Raw genomic sequence first — 23,454 nt, 5'->3', positions numbered from 1 at the left:
CATGTAAATTTGTGAACAAGCTTTCATTTTGATCAAACTGATCATCTACATTTTTGTAATAAAACTGAAGACTCATCCACCAATTGTTATGAATTTATTTAGGGGATCACCTGTCATTAACATTATATTTATATAAAGCTGTTATATTCAGCTGTTAATCTTCTTGTTAGAATTTCTAAGACCTTTTATCTTTTTCATTCCTCTCAATCTCTGTGCTTTTATCTTCTCACTATACAGAAATATTTAAAGATTTTAAATGAATGTCTGGCAAAGATGTCCAAACAATTTGACTGCTGCTCCCTGGTTTGATGAAGCCTTAGTCCTGGTTAACCTAATCAGAATATTAACACCAAACAAATCAAGACATTGGGTACATTTTTATTGAGCCTTTTAGTTTACAACATGAGGTAAAAGGAAAAGTTCTCCTTAACCAGTACTTTACACAGCTGTAGTAAAATATTTTAAACTGCAGGGATTTATAACATTACATTTCTTAATTTTTGGGAGAAAGTAAACAAGTTCTAACATAACTATGAATTTTCCAGTTCACTTCCATTACAATAGTAACTAGCTGTAATTAGTTACGAAACTTTCTTCAAGGCTATGGCTGATGTCTTTAGATCAGAAGCATTGCTGTTTCAATCAATATCCACTAACTCCACTTCAAAAATGAGTTTTGCATTTGGTGGGATTCTGTTCAAGAAGTTAAGGTAAATATGATAAAATTGCTTCTCATTCCCAAGAATCTTAGTCTAAAATTAGAATTATGTAGACTGGATATTGGCAATTAACTACAAAGAAAAGGGCTTTGCAGCTGACTCACAGGCTAATACATTCCAAGAATAGTGCTTCCTAATAGAGATATCTTTGTAAATAGAAATTATAGGCTGACTAGGCATTAGCTTGGCTGGGATCTTCCTTATCTGGATGCCTAACTAGTACTCCCAATTTAGCAACCACTTAATGAAAACTTGTTATTCAGTATTCAAAAAAAGTTTTTTCAATCTAGCTGGGTATATATTAAATCAAAGTTAATATGAGGAGGTACCTGATATTTGCTGTTTTAAAATGCTGAGTTTAGAGAAGAGTGTGACTTTTATCTGATTGATCTTAACATGCTTCACAGAGAGGGAGCTGCAGCTAGCCAACTCATTTTAATAGACTTAGAAGAGACTATTCCCAAATAATTTTAATTGATAAGACTAGAGAGAACTTCCAAAAACTTTTTTTCCAAACTTACAATGGGAATGGAACCAACAACAAAAAAACTAACTTCCTACTTAGCTGTTAGTAATCATTTAGTTCTGGCGTAATGGTCTGGAGTCATGGCTCTTTTTTTCTTTTTATCAGGTAAAAAGTATACTGTCATTAGTATTGATCACAAAAGCTTACAGCATGTTGAACCCATGTTCTCCTTCATTTCACAACTGGTAATCCCCAACATGTGTTCCATTTTTATAATCGCCTGAGATTACACTGTAGCAAAAATACCATGAGACATATCTGCATTCTATAATATGCTACAGTTGTTTGTATTGGGCATCTTAACTCCTTAAAGTAAACCCTTCAAACAATTGCCTGTCATAGAGGAAAACTTAAATCTCACAGTTTAAATCTTAAAAATTAAGAGCATGAGTAAGAGGAAGAAAGGAGATTCCAGCTCAAGTTTGAATACTTTGTACCAATACACAATCCTCCTATATAATAAAAGGGTAATATGCAAATAGAACAAACAGCAGAACTGAACAACCAATCAAAGCGTAATATGCTAATATGCTATGGCTGCTCAACTGCTTGCTATGACATACACTGACCACCAGGGAGCAGATGCTCCGACCAGTAGGTTAGCTTGCTGCTGGGTCCAGCCGATCGGGACCCAGTGAGATGGGCTGGACATGCCCTGGAGCCCTCCTTCGGTCCCTCCCCAGCCCGATCACCGGTGGGGTCCCTCAGCCTGGCCTGTGCCCTCTCCCAATCTGGGACCCCATAGTGGATGTCGGAGAGCTGGTTTCAGCCCAATCCCGCAGGCCATTTCCCTTGGGAGGGCACCAGATGCAGGGCTCATGGCTGGTGAGCGCTGCTACTGCAACATGAGCCTCTCCCGATAGGGACTGATTAGACGTGAGCCTGCACCAGGCACAGTGGAGCCAGGATGAGCTGGAGAGTCAGGTAGGAGCTGCAGGCAGCATTGGACTGTGGGTTTCAGCCCTATCCCTGCAGGCCATCCAGAGGGACCCCACCTGTGCACGAATTTGTGCACTGGGCCTCCAGTATTGTCTATATTGGAGGTGTTGACACAAAAGCATCTAAATCAGGAATTCCGGTCTGAACAGGATTCCTGATCTGGAGGTTAACCTAGATAGCATCTTTCATACCTTCAGGTGATCCTTTTTAGTGTTTTTCCTTTAATTACAAAGGAAAAAAGGATACTTGGCATCAGGCTGTCCTTTCTTTCCATAAGCCCATTCTGGTTCAATTTCTAGTCGAGCTTTTTCTCCTTTACTCATAGTCAAGAGCGCTTCATCCCACTAAAGGCAAGAATACAGAATCAAACTAATGATTCTCAAAAATACATGTGAAATCAGAAGACAGGTAAGGTTATATACAGAAAAACATTTTATTACTGGATTTCATTATGTCATAAATGGTAATGTCCTTGGGAGAGTCCTCAAATCATTGTCCTTTATTTCCTCAATGAAAAAAAGGATAAATTAAACCATTTTTTTAATATAATACTCAAATGCCTTAAATGATATAATGTAAAAGCACTTTTGTAAACTGTAATGTGGAAACATGGAAACTAGTTTATTAGCACTATAATTTCTTTGCTACACTAATATATCCTTGGACAAATTTCTGAAATTATTTTTATAAGGATAAACTAACAAGTACTATCTCTAAAACTATCTTAAGATTACCAAATTGTTAATAGTGGAGTCATGATGGTTAAAAACAAAGTACATGCTAGAGCATTAATATATTTTGTAGAAGGTGAAATTACTCAAAGAAGTGAGAGATTTCTGGGTTGCTGCTACATTTTGTCCAAATTTGGATCTTAAAGCCAGTTACCAAAAATAAAATAAATAAATACAATGAAAGGATATAGAATATATGGGTTGCTGCTACATTTTGTCCAAATTTGGATCTTAAAGCCAGTTACCAAAAATAATTAAATAAATACAATGAAAGGATATAGAATATATGACTTAATATATACTCTGTTGAAATGTAACTGTTCATAAAGTTCAAGGGACAGAGACAGATTTGCCAAATACTGAAAATTAACAAAATAAACTAGAAGAAATTTACCAGTAAGCAAATTAGATATAAAAATAGAAAAATAGCTCAACCTGACAATTGCTCTCAACTTAGTATAATCAGGTAGCATTAAGGTTATTTCCAACTAAGCCTATAGTTCCAAATTATTTTATATTTTGGGCTCTGGATATGATTGAGTCATATTTTAAGACTTAAAAAAAGATACACTGAAGGTTCTGATAACTTCATTTAAATGTGTTTCAGTTATTAATGTTTGGTGTCCTGAGTAAAGACAAATTAAAATAAGTGGGCCCTAGCATGACAACCCGATTCAGTGAAGCTGATAATCAGTACTACTCTTATATCTCTTGTACACTGCAGTGGTCAGGTACAGCTAACTTCTCCTTTTCTCAGTTTTCTTGTTATCTCACAGGGAAAGTTGGGTAAAGATATACTTATGTTTGAAAGATTTTCTGGTGTTTGAGCCTAAGTTGTGAGAGGTGAGGGCTACAGAACAAACTCTTGCTTTTATTAGTACTTCAGTGGAACAGATATTTACCTTTATTGATCATGTTATAAGTGGTACAACAGCCGTGCAACATCTTACAAGAATCTAAAATTTAAAAAGCTAAACACACTAAAAATTAATTTTTGAAGGAAAAGATAAAAGGGGTAGGCTGGAATATAGGAGTCATGATTTAAATTATGTTCATTTAATCTTTTAGTGACCTAATAGGCTGTACAGTCCTTATTTTATAGATGAGGAAACTGAGACCTAGAGACCTTACTAATTTGTGCCAGAACATTTAGTGATGACAGCACAAATTTGCCATACTCCAAATCTTGTTTTCATGATATCCCCAATCCTAATTCTTTATAGTACCATGCCACAAGTAGCATGTGCCAGAATCTCTTGACACACTGCCATTTTTTACTTACTCCTCTGATAACTTTGCCTATTCCAACCTTAAAACTTAAAGGCTTGGCATTTTTCTTCTTCTTTGAACCTGTAAAACAAATTTTCTATATAATTAATGATGAAATTAAGTTCCAATGGGAAAACAGGGATTTAACCCTTTGCGGTCCAATTTTATTTTTGGAATTCAAAGTCTGGTCCAAATTAATTGATGGGATTGAATGTTGAACCAGTTTGCGGTGTCTCAGCCTCGATATTGGACCTGCTCCTAGCACCTGGTCTGTCGAGTCAGCCTCCACGTTGGACCGAAAAGGGTTAAGTCTGTAACTTGATTTCAGAACTTATAATACTGTGCATTTGAAAAAAATGCAGAAAGCCAGGTAATTTACCAAGAAAATTCTTGCCCTAGCTGAATTGGGTAGAGTTTGGCCTTCAGACTGAAGGGTCCCGAGTTCGATTCCGGCCAAGGGCATATGCCCGGGTTGCAGGCTCGATCCCGAGTGTGGGGTGTGCAGGAGGCAGCCAATCAATGATTCTCTCTCATCATTGATGTTTCTATCTCTCCTTTTTTCCTCTCTGAAATCAATAAAAATATATTTTAAAAAATACTTTAAAAGAAAATTTTTGATATAAAAATTATGGCCTGACTGGTGTTGCTCAGTGGTTGGGTGTCAACCTATGAGCCAGGAATACACATGCCTGGGTTGTGGATTTGATACCTAGGAAGGGATCATGCAGGACATAGCCAATCAATGATTCTCTCATCATTGATGCTCCTATCTCTCCCTCTCCCTTTCTCTGTGAAATCAATAAAAAATATATAATTAAAAAAATACCAAAGGATTATGGTTGAAACTGTGGAGGGGAAAGGACCTATATTTACACCACTAATGCAAGGTATCCTGCTTTTTACATTAACACTAGAGGCCCGGTGTATGAAATTTGTGCATGGGTAGGGTCCCTAGGCCTGGCCGGTGATCAGGGCCGATTGAGGCCTTCCAGCTGCCAGCCAGGGCCTCCCTTCCCTGGCTGCTGGCTAGGGCCTCCCTTCGTTCCGCGCCGCCCCCTGGTGGTCAGCGCACATCATAACGAGTGATCGAACTCCCGGTCAGTCAAACTCCCAAGGGGACACTTTACATATTAGGCTTTTATATATATACTAGAAGCCCGTTGCACGAATTTCGTGCAATAGGCCTGCCTTCCCCTGACTGCCGGCACCAGTTTTCCTCTGGCACACAGGACCCAGGCCTTTGGTCCAGCCGCAGTGAGGCTTGGCTTCTCTGCTGCAGCTGCAGCAGAGAAGCCAAGCCTCTTCAGTCTTCACTCTGGCTGGAGCCTTCAGTCTTCACTCGGGGCCTGTGTATGCAAATTAACCACCACCTTTGTTGGGTTAGTTTGCATAGCACTCTGATTGGCTGGTGGGCGTAGCAGAGTGACACCAATTTGCATGTTTCTTTTTTATTAGTGTAGATAGACTAGAGGCCCAGTGCATGAAATTCATACACAGTGTGTGTGTGTGTCCCTCAGCCCAGCCTGCATCCTCTCCAATCCAGGACTCCTTGGGAGATGTCCGACTGCTGGTTTAGGCCTGATCCCACAGAGATCGGGCCTAAACCTGCAGTCGGACATCCCTCTTGCAATCTGGGACCGCTGGCTCCTAACCACTCACCTGTCTGCTGGCCTGATCGTCCCACTAACTGCTCCCCCATGCCGGCCTGATTGCTCCCTAACTGTTCCTCCCCCGCTGGCCTGATCGTCCCTAACTGCCTCTGCCTCTGCCCCTGCAACCATGGCTTTGTCTAGAACAGCCGTGGGCAAACTATGGCCCGTGGGCCGGATCCAGCCCGTTTGAAATGAATAAAACTAAAAAAAAAAAAAAAAAAAAAAAAAAAGACCGTACCCTTTTATGTAATGATGTTTACTTTGAATTTATATTAGTTCACACAAACACTCCATCCATGCTTTTGTTCTGGCCCTCCGGTCCAGTTTAAGAACCCATTGTGGCCCTCGAGTCAAAAAGTTTGCCCACCCCTGGTCTAGAAGGACGTCCAGAAGATGGCCAATCTAATTAGCATATTACCCTTTTATTAGTATAGATACTAAAGTCTAACTTTGGGACATTAACCAAGTTTAGTCTAAGCTGCTTCTTTGTTTTTGCTTTTCAATGGCCAAGAGGTCTTTATTTACCCAGTCAATAAGCAGTGAACTGAAGAGACCTCTTCCAAGTACATCACAGGTGCAAAAGACTTCTGGAAAAAAGTGACAGCCAACAAAAAGATACTGCTAACAGCTCATCTACAAATATTTTATAATGCCTTAAAGCCAAAAAGATAAGATTACATTTAGACTTACTCGTTTGAATATTGGTATCAAAAACAGTTCCATCCTGTAGTGTTCCTGTATACCAGCAGTGAACAATATCTCCCTTTTTGGGGAAGTTGGTTTTATCCCCCTTTTTAAGAATAGATTTTGTATATTTTGGTGGACCCTAAAAACAAAGACAGACGATACACACATACTTATTAACTTATGTCCTTCTTTTAGAAGGATGACAGAATACTTATAGCCAATTGTCCCTGGTTGGGTAGCTCTGATGGTTAGAGCATCATCCTAATACATTAAGGTTATGGGTTCGATCCCTGGTCAGGGCACATATGAGAATCAACAAACAAGCCCTGGCTGGTGTGGTTCAGTTGGTTGGGTGTTGTCCCATGCACTGAAAGGTTACCAGTTTGATTCCAGGTCAGGGCACCTACCTGGGTTGCAGGCTTGATCTCCAGTGGTATGCAGGAGGCAGCCAATCCTTGTTTCACTCTCACATCGGTGTTTCTCTCCCTCTCCCTTTATCTCTCCCTCAAAATCAATTTAAAAAATTGCCCAATCAATGCATACATAAGTGGAACAACAAATACATGTTTCTCTCTCCCTCTAAAATCAATCAATAGGCAACTGTGACCTAAGTCTGGTCACAGAGTTTCATAAATTTGGTAAACTATTTTGCCTTTGGTCCACCTCTATGAGTTGAAGTCACTATCTCATTTCAAGTCTGTGATGAGAATATTAGTAACTAGGATGTTTATAATTTAATTTCCAATAACTTTCAGCTTCTTGGAAACCAGTTTTTTTGGGTTTTTTTTGACAATTCTGTGAATTATTCAACAAACCATAAAATGAATCCAGTTATTCCCCAATGTTAGAAATATTACTATTCCATTAAAATCATAAGGCATTAAAGTATTGTTACATTTTCTTAAAGATTTCAGTGGTTTTAGCATTACTAAACATTTTTAATATATGTAAAATTAGAATGAATAGTTATGTTGGATTTGTTTCTGAACTTGAAAAGAAGTTCACACAATGAATGAAATTAGATTTTTGTGCTGCTGAGAGAACCAAGATGGCAGCATAGGTAAACACCGGAGTTTGCTGTCTCGAACAACCACTTCAAAAATACAACTAAAAGATGGAACGGACATCATCCAGAACCACAGGAAGGCTGGCTGAGTGGAAATCCTACAACTAGAAGGAAAGAGAAAACCATACTGAGACTCAGAGGAGGCGCAGTGCGGAGGTGAAATACTAAGGTGCGGAGGTAGCACGTGGATTGGGCTGGCAGCTGAGGGCGCGGTTGTCGTTTTCAATCAGGAGGGAGTCTCAGGCTCTGAGCTCCAGTTCCGGGCGAGTCTCTAGGGACCCAGACTCATACGGGAGAAGCAGGACTGTCTGGCATCGGTTGGAACTCGAGGGCTGCTTTCTCTCGGAGGGGCTTGCAGCGATTACATTGAGAAGCAAACCTCTGAGGGCAGGACTCAGAGGAGCCATAACTGCTAGCCCCGCCCTGTTGATCCCGTGGGACCTGCCCCGCCCAAGCCCTGCAGGGAGGCTTTTGCTGAATAGCCGCTGGCAAAGGCTAGATTAGCACCTCCCTAGAGATCCAGGAGCCAGGAAGCCCAGAAGTCAGAGTGAGACCATCCAGTTTGCAGCTCTGTGGAACCATAAAAGACATACTCAGGGGTCAGACTCAGTGAGCACCAAAGACCCATTGAAGCAAGTCTTGCCCCAGAGGGGTGTATCCAGCAAAGAAGTTCTCCCACTGCAGACACAGCTGATTCTCACAGCTAATTGGCCTGGAGGTCAATTCCTCCCAGTGATAACTACAATAATCAAGGCGTAACTATAATAAGACTGTGCACAAAGCCCACAAGGGGGTGCACCAAGAGTGTCTACCTCAGGTAATTGGAACACTTAGCACAGGAAGGCACTCTATCAACACAGCGAAGCGTAAAAAATGCCGAGACAAAGAAACAGGTCACAAATGACAGAAATGGAGGAAAGCAAAATGCTGGATATAGAGTTCAAAGCCACACTTTTAAGGTCTTTAAAGAACTGTTTAGAAGCTGCCGATAAATTGAGTAAGGCCCTCGAAAAGACTGGTGAGACCACCGATAAATGTAGTGAGATCCTCGAAAAGACTGGTAAGACCACCGATAAATGTAGTGAAATCCTCAAGAAATCTAGTGAGACTCTCGATGTTGTGATAAAGGACCAACTAGAAATTAAGCATACACTGACTGAAATAAAGAATATTATACAGACGCCCAACAGCAGACCAGAGGAGTGCAAGAATCAAGTCAAAGACTTGAAATGCAAAGAAGCAAAAAACACCCAACCAGAAAAGCAAAATGAAAAAAGAATCCAAAAATACGAAGAGAGTGTAAGGAGCCTCTGGGACAGCTTCAAGCATACCAACATCAGAATTATAGGGGTGCCAGAAGAAGAAAGAGAGCAAGATATTGAAAACCTATTTGAGCCGAAACCAGTTTGGCTCAGTGGATAGAGCGTCAGCCTGCGGACTGAAAGGTCCCAGGTTCGATTCCGGTCAAGGGCATGTACCTTGGTTGCGGGCACATCCCCAGTAGGAGATGTGCAGGAGGCAGCTGATCGATGTTTCTCTCTCATCGATGTTTCTAGCTCTCTATCTCTCTCCCTTCCTCTCTGTAAAAAACCAATAAAATATATTTAAAAAAAGAAAAAAGAAAACGTATTTGAAGAAATAATGACAGAAAACTTCCCCTACCTGGTGAAAGAAATAGACTTCCAAGTCCAGGAAGCGCATAGAACCCCAAACAAAAGGAATCCAAAGAGGACCACACTAAGACACATCATAATTAAAATGCCAAGAGCAAAAGACAAAGAGAGTATCCTAAAAGCAGCAAGAGAAAGAAAGTCAGTTACCTACAAGGGAGTACCCATATGACTGTCAGCTGATTTCTCAACAGAAACTTTGCAGGCCAGAAGGGAGTGGCAAGAAATATTCAAAGTGATGAATGCCAAGAACCTACAACCAAGATTACTTTATCCAGCAAAGCTATCATTCAGAAGTGAAGGTCAGATAAAGAGCTTCACAGACAAGAAAAAGCTAAAGGAGTTCATCACCACCAAACCAGTATTATATGAAATGCTGAAAGGTATCCTTCAAGAAGAGGAGGAAGAAGAAAAAGGTAAAGATACAAACTATGAACAACAAATACACATCTATCAACAAGTAAATCTAAAAATCAAGTGAATAAATAATCTGATGAACAGTATGAACTGGTGATTGCAATAGAATCAGCGACATAGAAAGGGAATGGACTGACTATTCTTGGGGGGGGGGGAAGGGGTGTGGGGGGTGCGGGAAGAGACTGGACAATAATCGTGCACCTATGGATGAGGACAGTGGGTGGGGAGAGAGGGCTGAGGGTGGGGTGGGAACTGAGTGGAGGGGAGTTATGGTGGGAAAAAAGAGGAACCAATGTAATAATCTGAACAATAAAGATTTAATTAAAAAAAAATGAATGAAATTATCTACAGACATTATCATAACAGGCATATTTCATAGAACAAAGCAAGATTATCAGGGTCTCTTTAATTTTTTTAGCCAAAGGCTAATCTAATCAATGGTGATTCATATATTGTGAGGAAAGCAATTTCTTAGACATATTTAATATATAGAAATTGTATAGTATAAAACATTTAGTAATGGGAAAGGAAGTAAGAGATATTAAACACCTATTGTTTACCAGTCACTTAACACATAACATCCCACTTAATCCTAACAATCCTCTGAAGGAAGGTATCACCTACTTGCATTTTTGCAGATGAGACTGAGGTCCCCGGAATTTATGCAACAGAGCTAGTGAGTAGTAGAAAATGAATATGAACTTGAGTTTGAATCCAAAGCCCCTATTTTTTCCACTATACCCAAGTAATAGTGATAATAACCTTTATTGATGTTAATAGTTAATATCTATTGAATGCCCTATGTGCCAGGCACTATTCCAAATGCCTTACATAAATTGCCTTTCTTTCACCCAGCTGGTGTGGGTCAGTGGTGAGAGTTGACATATGAACCAGGAGGTCAAGTTCCATTCTTGGTCAGGGCACATGCTTGTGTTTCAGGCTCAATCTCTGGTGGGGACGTGCAGGAGGCAGCCAATGGATGATTCTCTCTCATCATTGATGTTTTTATCTCTCTCTCTCCTCCCTTCCTCTCTGAAATCAATAAAAAAATATATTTTAAAAATTGCTTTTTTTTCCTACTCTATATTTACATTTTTATGTTTTTTTCCTTTAAAATTTTTTTTATTTTTCCATTATAGTTTGCATTCAATATTATTTTGTATCAATTTCAGGTGTATAGCAAAATATAAAGATAATCAAATAGTTTACAAAGTGATCCCCCAATGTTTCAAGTATCCACCTGGCACTATGCATAGTTGTTACAATAAATTGACTTAATTTTCACTTCCTTGTGAGGTAGTAACTGTTATCCCTGTTTTGCTGATAAGGAAACATAAGGACAGGGTGGTTAAGTAATTTGCTTAAGGCCCTACAGCTCCTAGGTGGCTGAGCAGAATTGGAAACCAGGCAGCTTGAATATAAAGCCCATGCTCTTAACTATTTTACTACTACAAGCACATATGGAAATCAGGTGTTATAGAAGTCATTTTTTTATGTCAATTCATTAATTTCACAGCAATCTGACAGTTTTTACCCCATCTTTTATAGATAAAAGTAAGGCCTGGATAGGGTAAAAATCCCTATCCACGTTTAAGGATTAGCACTTTGAACTAAAGCTAAGTGGCCATCCTAAATCAAAAGGAAGTCACATCTACAGCTTGAGTAAAATGTGCATTATAAAAGTAAACATTACCTTCCCCCCTGACACTCCCACTATAAGCTTACTTTATGGCACTATAAATGGTCAGGTGTCTACTGGTAGCAGTGTGAACTGGAATCATCTGTTTGGAATACAATTTAAAGATGTTTACAGTGTAACAAGTAATTCCATTTATAGAAATATATGCTCAAGAAGTAATCTGAATCTTAGGAAAAAAATCTTTATGCAGTTACCCTATGCAGATACACTATTATCCATAATAGCAAAATTACCACACATTTTATGATAATAAAATTTTATGAAGTTTTTAATAGTAGAAAAATCCTAAGAAAAAAAGAAAACATAAAAAGAAAAAAATAGTGGAAAAATTCTTACAACATTAAGGGAAAAACAAATAGTTCTAACTACAGTCATGTCTCAACTATTTAAATAAATATATGCATAAAAATGTTAAGAGAAAACATTCTGGAATGTTAAATATGTTTATTTCAAGGTGTTGAATTATATTCTGTATTCTCTATCCTTTTTTTTTTTTTTTTTTAAAGTATATATATTCCTTTATTGATTTCAGAGAGGAAGGAAGAGGGAAAGAAAGATGGAAACATCAATGATGAGAGAGAATCATTGATTGGCTGCCTCCTGCACACCCCCGACTGGGGATTGAGCCCTCAACTCAGGCATGTGCCCTTGGCCGGAATCGAACCCGGGACCCTTCAGTCCGCAGGCTGACGCTCTATCCACTGAGCCAAACTGGCTAGGGCTTCTCTATCCTTTTCTGTTATTTTGTATTTAAAAATAGCATGTGCCCTAGCTGGTTTGGCTCAGTGGATAGAGCATTGGCCTTTGGATTGAAGGGTCCCCGGTTTGATTCTGATCCAGGATAGGTGCCCGGGTTACAGGCTTGATCCCCAGTATGGGACGTGCAGGAAGCAGCCGATCAATGATTCTCTCTCATCACTGATGTTTCTATCTCTCTCTCCCTCTCCCTTCCTCTCTGGAAAAAAAAAAAGTGTGTGTGTATATATATATATAGTATTAAAAATAAATAAAATAAAAATAGTATGCTATTTTTGTTGTTGTTAATCCTCACCTGAGGATATTTTTTCCATTGCTTTTTCAGAGAGAGTGGAAGCGAGGGTGAGGAAGGGAAAGAGAGAGAGAGAGAAAAACATCCATGTGAGAGAGCCACAACTGCTTGCCTCCTGCCTGGGGGTGGGGAGCGATCGCAAAACCCAGGTATGTGCCCTTGGCTGGGAACCGAACCCGAGACCCTTTGGGCCGACACTCTAACCAGTGAGCCACACCTGCCAGGGCAATAGCATGCTAGTTTTATATCAGAAAAACAAATGGCTTAAAATGGTTACTTGACAAAAATCTAGTAATACTAGAGGCCTGGTGCACAAATTTGTGCACAGGTGGGGTCTGGCTGGTCGCCCAATGGGAGCTCATTGGGCTGGGCTGGCGGGGGGGGGGGTGGGGGGGGGCCCACAGCAGTTGGCCGGCTGGCCCCACACTCGATCAAGGTGTTGGGGGCCGATTGGGGGCTGGGTTGGCGGCAACGAATAGCTGGCGGCTGGCCCTGCCTCTGACCAGAGTGTTGGGGGCCAATCGAGGAGGTGGGCCAGCCAGGGGATGGGAGGCCGATCAGGCTGGTTGGCTGCCACAGCACGCGTCATAGCCACCAGTCGTTCCAGTCGTTCCGGTCGCTGAACTTTTATATATATAGACATATCCCAAATTTGGAAATAATTTTTTAAAATATATTTTTATTGATGTCAGAGAGGAAGGGAGAGGGAGAGATAGAAACATCAATGATGAGAGAATCATTGATTGGCCGTCTCCTGCATGCCCCCTATTGGGGATCAAACCCAAAACACAGGCATGTGTCCTGACTAGGAATTGAACCATGATCTGGTTCATAGGAAGATGCTCAACCACCAAGTGACATCAGCTGTGCTGGGGGAAAAGGATTTTAATTTAAAAAAGAATTTTTTTTGTTAATCCTCACCCAAGAATATTTTCCCATTGATTTTCAGAAAGAGTGGAAGAGACAGTGAAAGACAGAGAGAAGGAAAAACACTAATGTGAGAGAAACACATCAATTGGTTGCTACCTGCATGTGCCCCAACCAGGGCCGAGGACCAGCCCTACAACTGAGGTTTGTGCCCTTGACTGGAATCGAACCCAGGACCCTTCAGTCCTTGGGCCGACACTCTATCCACTGAGCTAAACCAGTTAGGGCAATAAAAAAAAATTTAAAGCTACAAAATGGAATGACTGCATATATCCTATATAATAAAAGCCTAATATGCTAAGTGTCTAGTAGTCCGTTCAACCAACCAAAACATAATATGCTAATGATATGCTAAGGCTGCTCAACCGCTCACTATGACATGCACTGACCACTACGGAGCAGTCAACTGGTCAACCAGTTGCTATGACATGCACTGACCACCAGGGGGCAGATGCTCCAACCGGTAAGTTAGCTTGCTGCTGGGGTCCGGCCAATTAAGACTGAGTGAGACAGGCTGGACATGTCCGGGAGCCCTCCCGCAATCTCACCCTAGCTGGCCAACCTCTGGAGTCCCTCCCCGGTCCTGATTGTGCACCGGTGGGGTCCCTTGGCCTGGTCTGTGCCCTCTCTCAATCGGAGACCCCTTGGGGGATGTCAGAGAGCCGGTTTTGGCCTGATCCCGCAGGCCAGACCGAGGGACCCCACTGGAGCATGAATTCGTGCACCAGGCCTCTAGTTTATTATGTGAGAATATGTAAATTACATAATATTTGAAAAACAAGGTCTCATTAGTGAACAAAAACTACATTTAATTAAACCTTAATGTCATTCTATTGTTTTCCTGTTTGTTGTTACATGGGCATGTTGTGTTATCTACATTAGAGGTCCTAGAATAATAATTCAAACACACATTTGGTGGTTATGGTTCAGTCTTAACAGTGAAGGTGCCATCTGCCCACTAATAGCCTCCATTTCAGTGTTTCACAAAGTGCCTTTTATGGCTCACTCGTTCCTTGGCATTGCTAACACTGTTAGAAGAAAAGGAGTCTAATATAATTAAGTTTGGAAAACATGATTCAAAGTTAAATATACCTCCATTCTTCAAGACTTCTCAAAGCTGTCATTAGCTAATAATATATACTGTGAATCTTAAAGTAGGAGACACACGTACAGGTTTAAATGATGCCAGGAAAACAATCTCGAACTTCTGGGACTTACATAACACACTTTGAGAAATGCTGCTCTAGTTATTTAATCTGATTTTTAATCTGATTTTGGGTTTCATTGCAAGAATCTGGTTGGTTCATGGTGAGAAGTCACATCAGTTCTTAGGCTGTTCTGGAAAGTAATATGCTTGAATGAACCTGGCTCTTAGGTAATTTCCTGGCTTTGCAGCAATTTCTTAGTCCAAAGTAATGAAAAGAACTATATTCCCAAGATTGGGTCTGACCTAGGTACTTCTAGACCGGCCCGTTTGAAATGAATAAAACTAAAAAAAAAAAAAAAGACCGTACCCTTTTATGTAATGATGTTTACTTTGAATTTATATTAGTTCACACAAACACTCCATCCATGCTTTTGTTCCGGCCCTCCGGTCCAGTTTAAGAACCCATTGTGGCCCTCGAGTCAAAAAGTTTGCCCACCCCTGGTCTAGACCCAGAGATAAAGGGACTTTGAGAGTAATCATTCAATTACAATGTACTGGATCACATCATAGCCTCTAAAAATGAGAATATATTACCTAACTGTTCCTATTATTAATTTAAATATTTGAGCACGTTCTATGTGTTAGAAACTAGAGATACATAGGTGAATTGGCAGACATGGTACTTGCCCTCCCTCTAGCAGAGTATAGACATGTCTATAATTACATATGTTGTAAGACCTGTAGAGGAAGCACAGGATGCTAAGATAAAGTGGATACAGAACTGACAAGTAGGGAAGTTAAAAGAGGCACTAAGTAAATAATAAAGGATGGAAGTGGGAAAGGGCAGTTTTGTAGATAATGAGCAGCCATTTGTGGCTGAAGAGTATTTCTACAGAAATAGTAAATCTGAAGCTGGGCAGGGGCCAGACACTGGAAGACTCTGAATGTCATGCATGCTGCCCAGTAGAAATACAATGAGAGCCACAAATGTAATTTTCAGCTGTTTAGTTCCACATTAAACCAATACATTCAACATATTTCAACATGTAGTCAATATAAAAAATACTGAGGTTTTTACATCCTTTAAAAAAAAAAATCATACTAAGCCTTCCCCAGGCCAGTGCTCTAATCACTGAGAAAACCCAGCCAGGGCCCAAATGGTTATTCTAGTAAGTTTTCTAAAGTAATATTCTGCAAACCATACCATGCTTAAGAATCTTTAGTAAGTCTATCAGTCTAGAATTACACTGTCCCGTTCAGTAGTCACTAAGCATGAACAGAGAAAGCAGACAGCAGGAAATCAGCAAAGTATTGGCCCAGAGGCTATGGAATCCAGGTGCTAGGAAGACAATGAGAGCACATAATTGGGTTCAGGCTGGCCAGCTAAATGAAATGAAAAGAAGTCCTGCCCTGGCTGGTTTGGCTCAGTGGATAGAGAGTTGGCCTGTGGACTGAAGGGTCCTGGGTTCAATTCCAGTCCAGGGTACATGCTCGGGTTGCAGGCTCGATCCCCAGGAGGGGGCATGCAAGAGGCAGCTGATCAATGATTCTCATCATTGATGTTTCTCTCTCTCTCTCTCTCTTCCTCTCTGAAATCAATAAAAATATATTTTAAAAATGTCATTAAGAGGAACATGATCACAAAACCCTGAAGGCTACTATTTGCAAACGCAAGATGAAACCCGGTGGGAGTAACTCAGTTTATATGACACAAGATTATGGTCAAGAATAGCGGTCACTTACACTTTATTTTTAGTTGTTCTGACATGACATTAACTCACGGATCCAAAAATAAATAAATAAATAAATAAATAGGTCTTAAATAAATAAAATGAGATAGTTTAGGACCCTCACAGGATCTCTCTGGATTGTCTCCAGCCCTTACTGCCTTTTACTTTTATTTGTAAGTCTCATTTAACCTTTTAATGATACACTTCCCTTATTCTAATTTTCTGTAAGGTAAACTATGTTGCCAATTGCTTTGCAACCCTTTTAGTAATTATTATACCTCTATTTACCTTATTAGCTGCTCAATATTTGACTAGTATAACTTGCATTAAATTATACACTTGTGATAAACCTCAAAATTGCTTGTGTGTACCTTTCCACAAACATTAATATTTGCTTTTCAACCAACAGGAAAAGGTTATGCAAATTAACTAGCTTTAGTCATAAAACATTTACACTTCTATACCTGATCTTATTTATACTCTTTCCACTAATACCCAAATGCTTCACCTTATCAATAGGCTACACCTCTTTACAATAACTAATAATATTATTATTAGGTTATTATCACTGATATTAAGACTGCCAGGAATGAGTGGCAAGATCATAATCAGTTCGGCTCTACTGAGGCTGTTCTAAAAGCTGTCCTTAGCTTCATGAAGGCTGTCCATTTGCAGAAATGATTTTATCTGGGTCTTCACATCTTTGCATCAATATATAAAACCTGGGTTGGTAGAGATTAGAAGATGAATTTATACCCTGCAGGCAGGACTGGACTATTTCTATTGCCAAGGACACTATGTACATTTGAAAAAGCTAAAAATAACCAAATGAAGTTTCTTTCACTCAGTCCAACTTGGCTATAGAATGAGGATCTTAAAATAGCTTTGAAAGCTCAGAAGTTCTGGACAGACATAGAGGCAATATAAAAAGAAAAGCTAGGCCTGGCCAGTTGCTGGGGTGCAACCCCAGCAGGTCCATGGGTCCCCAAAGGTGTGGACGGAGTCGGCAAGGAATGAGTGACAGAGAGACAGCCTTCAGTTGATCAGCAGCCTAGTCAGGACCTCTAGCCAGGATCTGAGCCAAAGTTCTGGTTAGGAACTCCAGCCAAGCTCTGGTTAGGATCTGATCAGGAGCTGATGAGGATCTGATGTTTATTGTCTTGTTACATCCGTATTTATACAAGCCGATTTTAATCCTGTCAATTTCTATTACAAAGGTTAGGGCGTTTCTTATCTCCATTCCAGGGAGTAAAGATTATGTAGCTTAACTACCCGCCTGGCACTTAATTAAGGGGTTGTATCCCCTCCCTAACCTCAGGGAAAAATCCCCACCTGGGGAAACAACCTTTCTCAGAGAGGTGACCTTGGTTAAAACACATGGCACTAAGGAGAGCAAACATATTAAGAACAGTATGCTATATATGCCAGGTCCCTTGAAACATATGCTGGGCAGATGTTTCTTTCCTGCAGCGACTGTGTCAAGCAGCAAGGATGGACCGGCTTCCGGCAGCCAGTGTGGCTCATTTGGTAGGAACATGATCCCGTACACAGAAAGGTCCCGGGTTTGATTTCTGGTCAGGGAACATACCTATATTTAGGGCCCATCTCCAGCCCCAACCAATCGAGGTTTCTTTTTCACATTGATGTCTCTCTCTCCCCCTCCCTCTTTCTCTCTCTAAAAATCAAAGAAAATATCCCAAGGTGAGGATTTAAAACAACAACAACAACAAAAAGCACAAAGCTAGAGGTATATCAAAGGAAAGGCTTTCTGACTGTAAAGCACTGGTTCTTAGGCTTCCCCACCAGGCCCCCACAGCTTAGGCCTTTTTCTGATTCAGTACACCTAAGGGAAATACACTACAAATTAGTGTTTGGCTTACCGTTAAGTGGCCATATTCAACTACCCCTCATTATGAGAAATCAGAGCTGCAAAATAAATACTTTTCTCAAGTTCACATAAGAACTAAGTAAGAAAATATTATATACAAACCTCATCCAGAGTCTCTTCAGACTTGGTTTCTTTGGGTTTATCTTCATTAAGCTTCACATTTTTCACTTGCTCAGACACTTTATTTATACTTTCAGTACCCTTGAAACGCTGTAGGGAAAATATTTTAATGTTTATCATATGCAGGATTGGCTAAAAGCTAGGAGAGACATCTAGATATGCAGCTTCAATTAAATGAACATCTACCTGCACCATGAATATAGGCTACACTACTCAAATGTAAATAAATAGAAACTGCCTAAGAACAAAGAATCTTATGTAAAGCATTTTAATTTTAATCAACACATTATGACTCTCAAACCATCTCACAATATAAATTCAGAAAGGAGAATCATAACTTAGAGATATGAATATTACTCCAACAACTCCTTAATATTCTTTACTGCGGGAGATGATCATCTCATAGTGAACACATAGTGGGGAATGTCTTAAAATTTGGTTTTCTAAAGTCTCAGCATAAATCTAACTTACTTTAAGTTCATTAATGAAATGGGATTTACTTTGGATTTATAATTTTTCAGTGCCCTTAAGAATTTGTTAAAAGGAAAAAAAAGAAGAATTTGTTGTCTTAAACGACAAGAGAATTATTTTAAAAATCTGGTCCCTTTCAAAATAAAACATCCTGCTAAAGTGCAAACTAGCCTCACTAGATTTGACAGCCAGTCTATTTAGGGTTACAATTAAGAAAATTTACAGGTGTAAAAACTTCAACATATTCTGCAAATAAATGCATTCAAATTTAATTTGGGAAATATTCAAAATAATATTCTGGCAATCTACACCAATAAAAGAAAGATGCAAATTGACCATACCTTCATGACACCCCACAGCCAATCAGGAGTGAGTATGCAAATTAACCTGACAAAGGTGGTGTGTTACTTTGTATATGTAGGCGCCAAGCGGCCAGGGGTGGGGCGGGAACATCCCCAGGACCCAGGCGCTCCGAGCTGGTGCGCATACAAGCAGCTGGGGGTGGGGCAGGAACGTCCTCCGCAGTGAGCGAGCAGACAGAAGGGCCCTGCTTGCCCTTGGCCATGGCAGCAAGGGGCAAGCAGTCCCCCACAGGGCCCCCACAGAGAGCAGACACCAAGGCCTATGGTGGCATCAAGCAGGCAGGTCCACAGAGAGCAGAGAACCACGGGGAACAGGCCTAAACCGTCAGTAGGATATCCCCTGAGGGCTCCCAGATTGGAGAGGGTGCAGGTCAGGCTGAGGGGCACCCCCCCCCCCCCCCGCCGCGCATGAATTTTGTGCACCGGGTCCCTAGTAAAATACAATAACACTCACCTTACTTTCAAAAAGATGGTTATAGGCTGTAACCAAATGGTCCTTGTTAGCTGTCTTGGCCACATTTTTAATGTTTCCTAATAACTTATGTTCTGCAAGAAACTATAAAGAAAAAAGCTGGTTAGTCAAAACAATTTCCCTCATATAAGAAGGGTCTAAAATTACAAAATGATCTTTATATTAGTCATTGTTTTCAATAGTACTACTAATGATGGAAAAAATGAAATATTGTATTTTATACCCTACTTCATAACAAAAAAATTTAAAGAAGATTGATAAAGGGCCCTGCTTGTAAGTCCTAGATTTACAAGCCTAGGACTGTAATATTATACTGTGAGTGCTGTATCAGAGCTCACAGAAAAGCACATTGATACAGCAAGCACACTTTGGTAACTGGGCAAGCTGCTCCTAGCACAATGGGGGCCTCCAGCCATATTAGGCATAGCTATCTCGCCATATCTGTCACCCATTCTTGGCAGGCTGAGCAGCACTGCTACAAAATGCCGGATATACAGCGGTTACATTTATGGGCTGTGGAGTTAGAACATCGGGGTTAAAATCCTAGCTGGTTTTAGACAAGGGACTAAGCCTTTATTAAAGACTCAGTTTCTATATCATAGTGAAAGATTAGTCACAGCATGTATGTCAGAGGGTTGTTGTAAGGATAATCCACAACAAAATTACCTTTCTCTCAAATATAAGACTAAATTGGTAAATGGACACCAAAATACTATTAAAATATCAAGTCATCAAAATTATTTAACTTCAATTTAAAATCATGTAATATGGGGATTTTAATGCTTCCTTTCTGTCTTGCGGTCCTTGCTTGATTCCCCGTTTTCTTTTTGTTGTTCTCTGAGTCTTTGAACCTTCTGATAAAGCAATTTTTCTAATACTATTCTACGGTATTTTGTTCTCTGCCACTCCTAGAGAAATGTTCTAAATGATAAAGGCTGATGGGGAAAGGCTATTTTAATTAAACAGAAGTAATCACTTGCTTTAGCACTCTTGTGATTTCTTTAGAAAATGTTCCAAATATCCAACATATAAATATCTCCTTGATATCTTATGATCAATAAACTGATGAATATCAAGTACAGGTTTAAGTATGTGTGTGAACAGAGGAGAATAAGCACTTAAAAGAATGTTATAGCCCTGACCAGTTTGGCTCAGTGAGTAGAGCGTTGGCCTGTGGACTGAGGAGTCCCAGGTTCGATTCCGTTCAAGGGCATGTACCTTGGTTTCGGGCACATCCCCAGTAGGGAGTGTGCAGGAGGCAGCTGATCGATGTTTCTCTCTCATCCATGTTTCTAACTCTCTATCCCTCTCCCTTCCTCTCTGTAAAAAATCAATAAAATATACTTTAAAAAAAAAACGTTATAAAAATATCTCCAAGTCTCTTGAAATTAGCCAGTTTTACATTAGATACCACATTGGGATGATGTGTTTACAAGAAATTTGATGGAGCACAGTACTGAGGGATAACATGTTACCAAATGATATGCCTACTCTATTCTAGTTGAAATATGAATTGGTTTAAAATAATTCCACTAAAATGGTAAAACGGTATCCCTGGACCACCGTCTTTCTTTTTCATCCTTGTAGCCCCAAACACTGAGCACAGCTCTTGCTGTAGATGTACTAATTATTTACTGATGTCAAGATGCTTGTTCAGGAGCATGGAGATGGAAGTTGGAGAATCATGCTACTCCTCTCCAAGTGAAAATCTACAATCTTCCTAAAGAACCCAGAAACAGTATTTCTAAATGCTAGCTTAGAAGTGCATGAGAAAATTGTAGAGAAACCAGATAGAGACTGCTGCTTCTATCTGAAAGGGGGCGATGCCGCGGGCATAACCAACTGGACAGTCGTTCAACAATTCAAGACGTAGGAATGGTCTTAATTTCTGAAGGAAAAAAGTCTGAAGAAATTACTTGTGACCAGACATGGTTAAGATGGAGACTAAGCTGAAAAAACGCAGGGCGTACCCTGTAAAGAATGAGAAAATAGACTTCTTAGCTTGTTTATAACAACGGGAGGCCGCTGTACATGAATTGCACATAGAAGTCCACAGTGTAAAGATGAAAAGGTCATGTAAAGAGTTCGTGTTTTTAAAAGTTAAAAGCGAAAGCTACGAATTTTTTTAAAAATCACATGCATTACTGTTCAGTATTAGGAACTGATGAGAAAAGCAAGTCGCACACATGACTCCCACCGAAACCCCATCCGTCCCAGGTCCCTAACGGCCCGCACCCGGCTAGCGGTCTCGCCCACGCCCCGCTCCCCGCCCCTGCCCGCGCGGCGCCCACGTCCCCCGGTTCCCTCGTGCACGGCCTCCGCCCTCATGCCAGGGTCCCAGAGAGGTTCTAATAACGCGCCTGCTCCCAGCGGGCTCCCAGCGGGTCCCCAGCGGCAAAGCGGCTCCGCCCGCAAGCGGGGCCGGCGAGGGGCGGGAGGGACGCCGGCGCGCGAGGCCTCTCGGGCCTGCCAGGCCAGCGGCCGCGGGACGAGGGCGGGGATCGGAGGGATTCGGAACCCACGGGCATCTCCGGGGGGGGTGAGGCGTCCCTCGGCCGCCCCAGCCCGGCCGCCCCGCCGCCTCTGGTACCGAATCTGAACCGTGGTCCTGTAGAAACTTGATAATGTCCTTCTTGGGCAGCTGCTCGCTGCGCAGCTGCTCCACGGTCCAGGCCCGCTGTGGGACAGCCGCCGCCATCTTCCCCCGCTGCCGCGGCTTTACTGAGCCGGCCCGCGGCGCTGCGTCGCCCCGCCCCCAGGGGCGTGGCCCCGGCTCGGCGCTGAGGGGGCGGGGCCACTGCGCCACCCCGCAAGACTGGGCGGCCCTTGAGTGACGTCTAGGCTGCGCTTTGGGGGCTTCTTTTTTGAGTCAGGTTAAAACCCAGCTGATGTGACCCTTGCAGATGATGGCACGCTGTCATCTATTATTAGTTGGAACCCCTGTGAGGAGACATGATATTTACCCACAATTGTTTTTAACGTCGGGCTACTATGCCTTTTTAATATATATATTTATTTAAAGGAAGTGCCCTTTTTTATACTTTATTGATTTTAGAGAGAGGAAGGGAGAGGGAGAGATAGGAACATCAATGATGAGAGAATCATTGATTGGCTGCCTCCTGCACACCCCAAAACCGGGCATGTGCACCTGGGACCCTGCAGTTCGTAGGCTGATGCTCTATGCACTGAGCCAACGGGCAAGGGCTACTGTGCCTTTAAGTCTATAACCTGCTAAAGAAAATAATAGAGACTTCAGGCATCTAATCTCATTTTATCTAGTTCTAGCCCAAATATTTACACCTAAATTGACTCAGTTCTTGTCCATCAAAACAACCCTTATCTGACCATCTCCTTTTTGAGACTCACACAAGAGAAACAGTTTGCCTAAAAGCAAATTCAGAACTTGACCAAATAAAGCGTTAATATTAATATTCAAAATACCTCATAATGTGTGTATACTTTCCCTCACTATACAAGGAAACAGATTTGTAGAGGTTAAAGTCGCCAGGTTTAGAGTAGGTGGAGAAGTCTGAGAAAGTTATTGTTAAAGTAGACATACCACACCAACCATATTTATAAAGATGTAAAGGAGCACCAGACGCCTTTTTTCTTTCGGATTTTCCAACAATATCAGCACCAAACCATTTAATTCCTCTTAGCAATAAAAACAGTAAGATAATGGGTTGCCACGCCTAATACTGCAAAAAAGAGACCTGACATTTTGTTTTCTCAGCCTGGACAGATAAATAAATAGGACATTTAATTCAATCGAAACAATTTCGCTTTTCACCTTATCTTCTGATTTAAAAACACAACAAGGAATAAGAACATTATAGATGATCAATAACGTCAAGTTCACGAAAAATATGAGTATCCATTGTCCTGGGGATCTCCAGCTTATTTATTTTTATTAT

The 23,454-nt window shown here is 40.9% G+C and overlaps 1 protein-coding gene across 1 annotated transcript; it reads right to left on the bottom strand.

The window, feature by feature from the left end:
* Window positions 1–362: 362 nt before the first annotated feature.
* Window positions 363–22,267, bottom strand: FKBP3 (FKBP prolyl isomerase 3). The gene is made up of 7 exons (XM_070431671.1): window positions 22,131–22,267; window positions 19,523–19,624; window positions 18,218–18,325; window positions 6,527–6,662; window positions 4,198–4,265; window positions 2,431–2,528; window positions 363–693 (listed from the first exon to the last, which is right to left on the bottom strand). Exons 1-7 carry the CDS (start codon window positions 22,236–22,238, stop codon window positions 639–641), a joined length of 675 nt encoding a protein of 224 aa, XP_070287772.1. The 5' UTR covers window positions 22,239–22,267; the 3' UTR covers window positions 363–638.
* Between the last annotated feature and the right edge of the window lie 1,187 nt (window positions 22,268–23,454).

The sequence above is a fragment of the Myotis yumanensis genome, unplaced genomic scaffold (assembly GCF_028538775.1).
Source record: "Myotis yumanensis isolate MYYU_CA2020_CCGP unplaced genomic scaffold, mMyoYum1.0.hap1 SCAF_1, whole genome shotgun sequence".
Classification (NCBI taxonomy): Eukaryota; Metazoa; Chordata; class Mammalia; order Chiroptera; family Vespertilionidae; genus Myotis; species Myotis yumanensis.
Note: the sequence above shows the minus strand (reverse complement) of the source record. Positions and strands in the feature narration are given on the sequence as shown.

What these genes read in the sequence shown, in the direction of transcription:
- FKBP3 (XM_070431671.1), bottom strand. Translation starts at nt 22,238, where the DNA reads ATGGCGGCGGCTGTCCCACAGCGGGCCTGGACCGTGGAGCAGCTGCGC. An exon ending in ACCATCTTTTTGAAAGTAAG is followed by an intron (nt 18,326 to 19,522) that starts GTGAGTGTTATT and finishes TTTTCCCTACAG; the next exon opens with CGTTTCAAGGGTACTGAAAG. An exon ending in CTGAAGAGACTCTGGATGAG is followed by an intron (nt 6,663 to 18,217) that starts GTTTGTATATAA and finishes CTTTGTTTTTAG; the next exon opens with GGTCCACCAAAATATACAAA.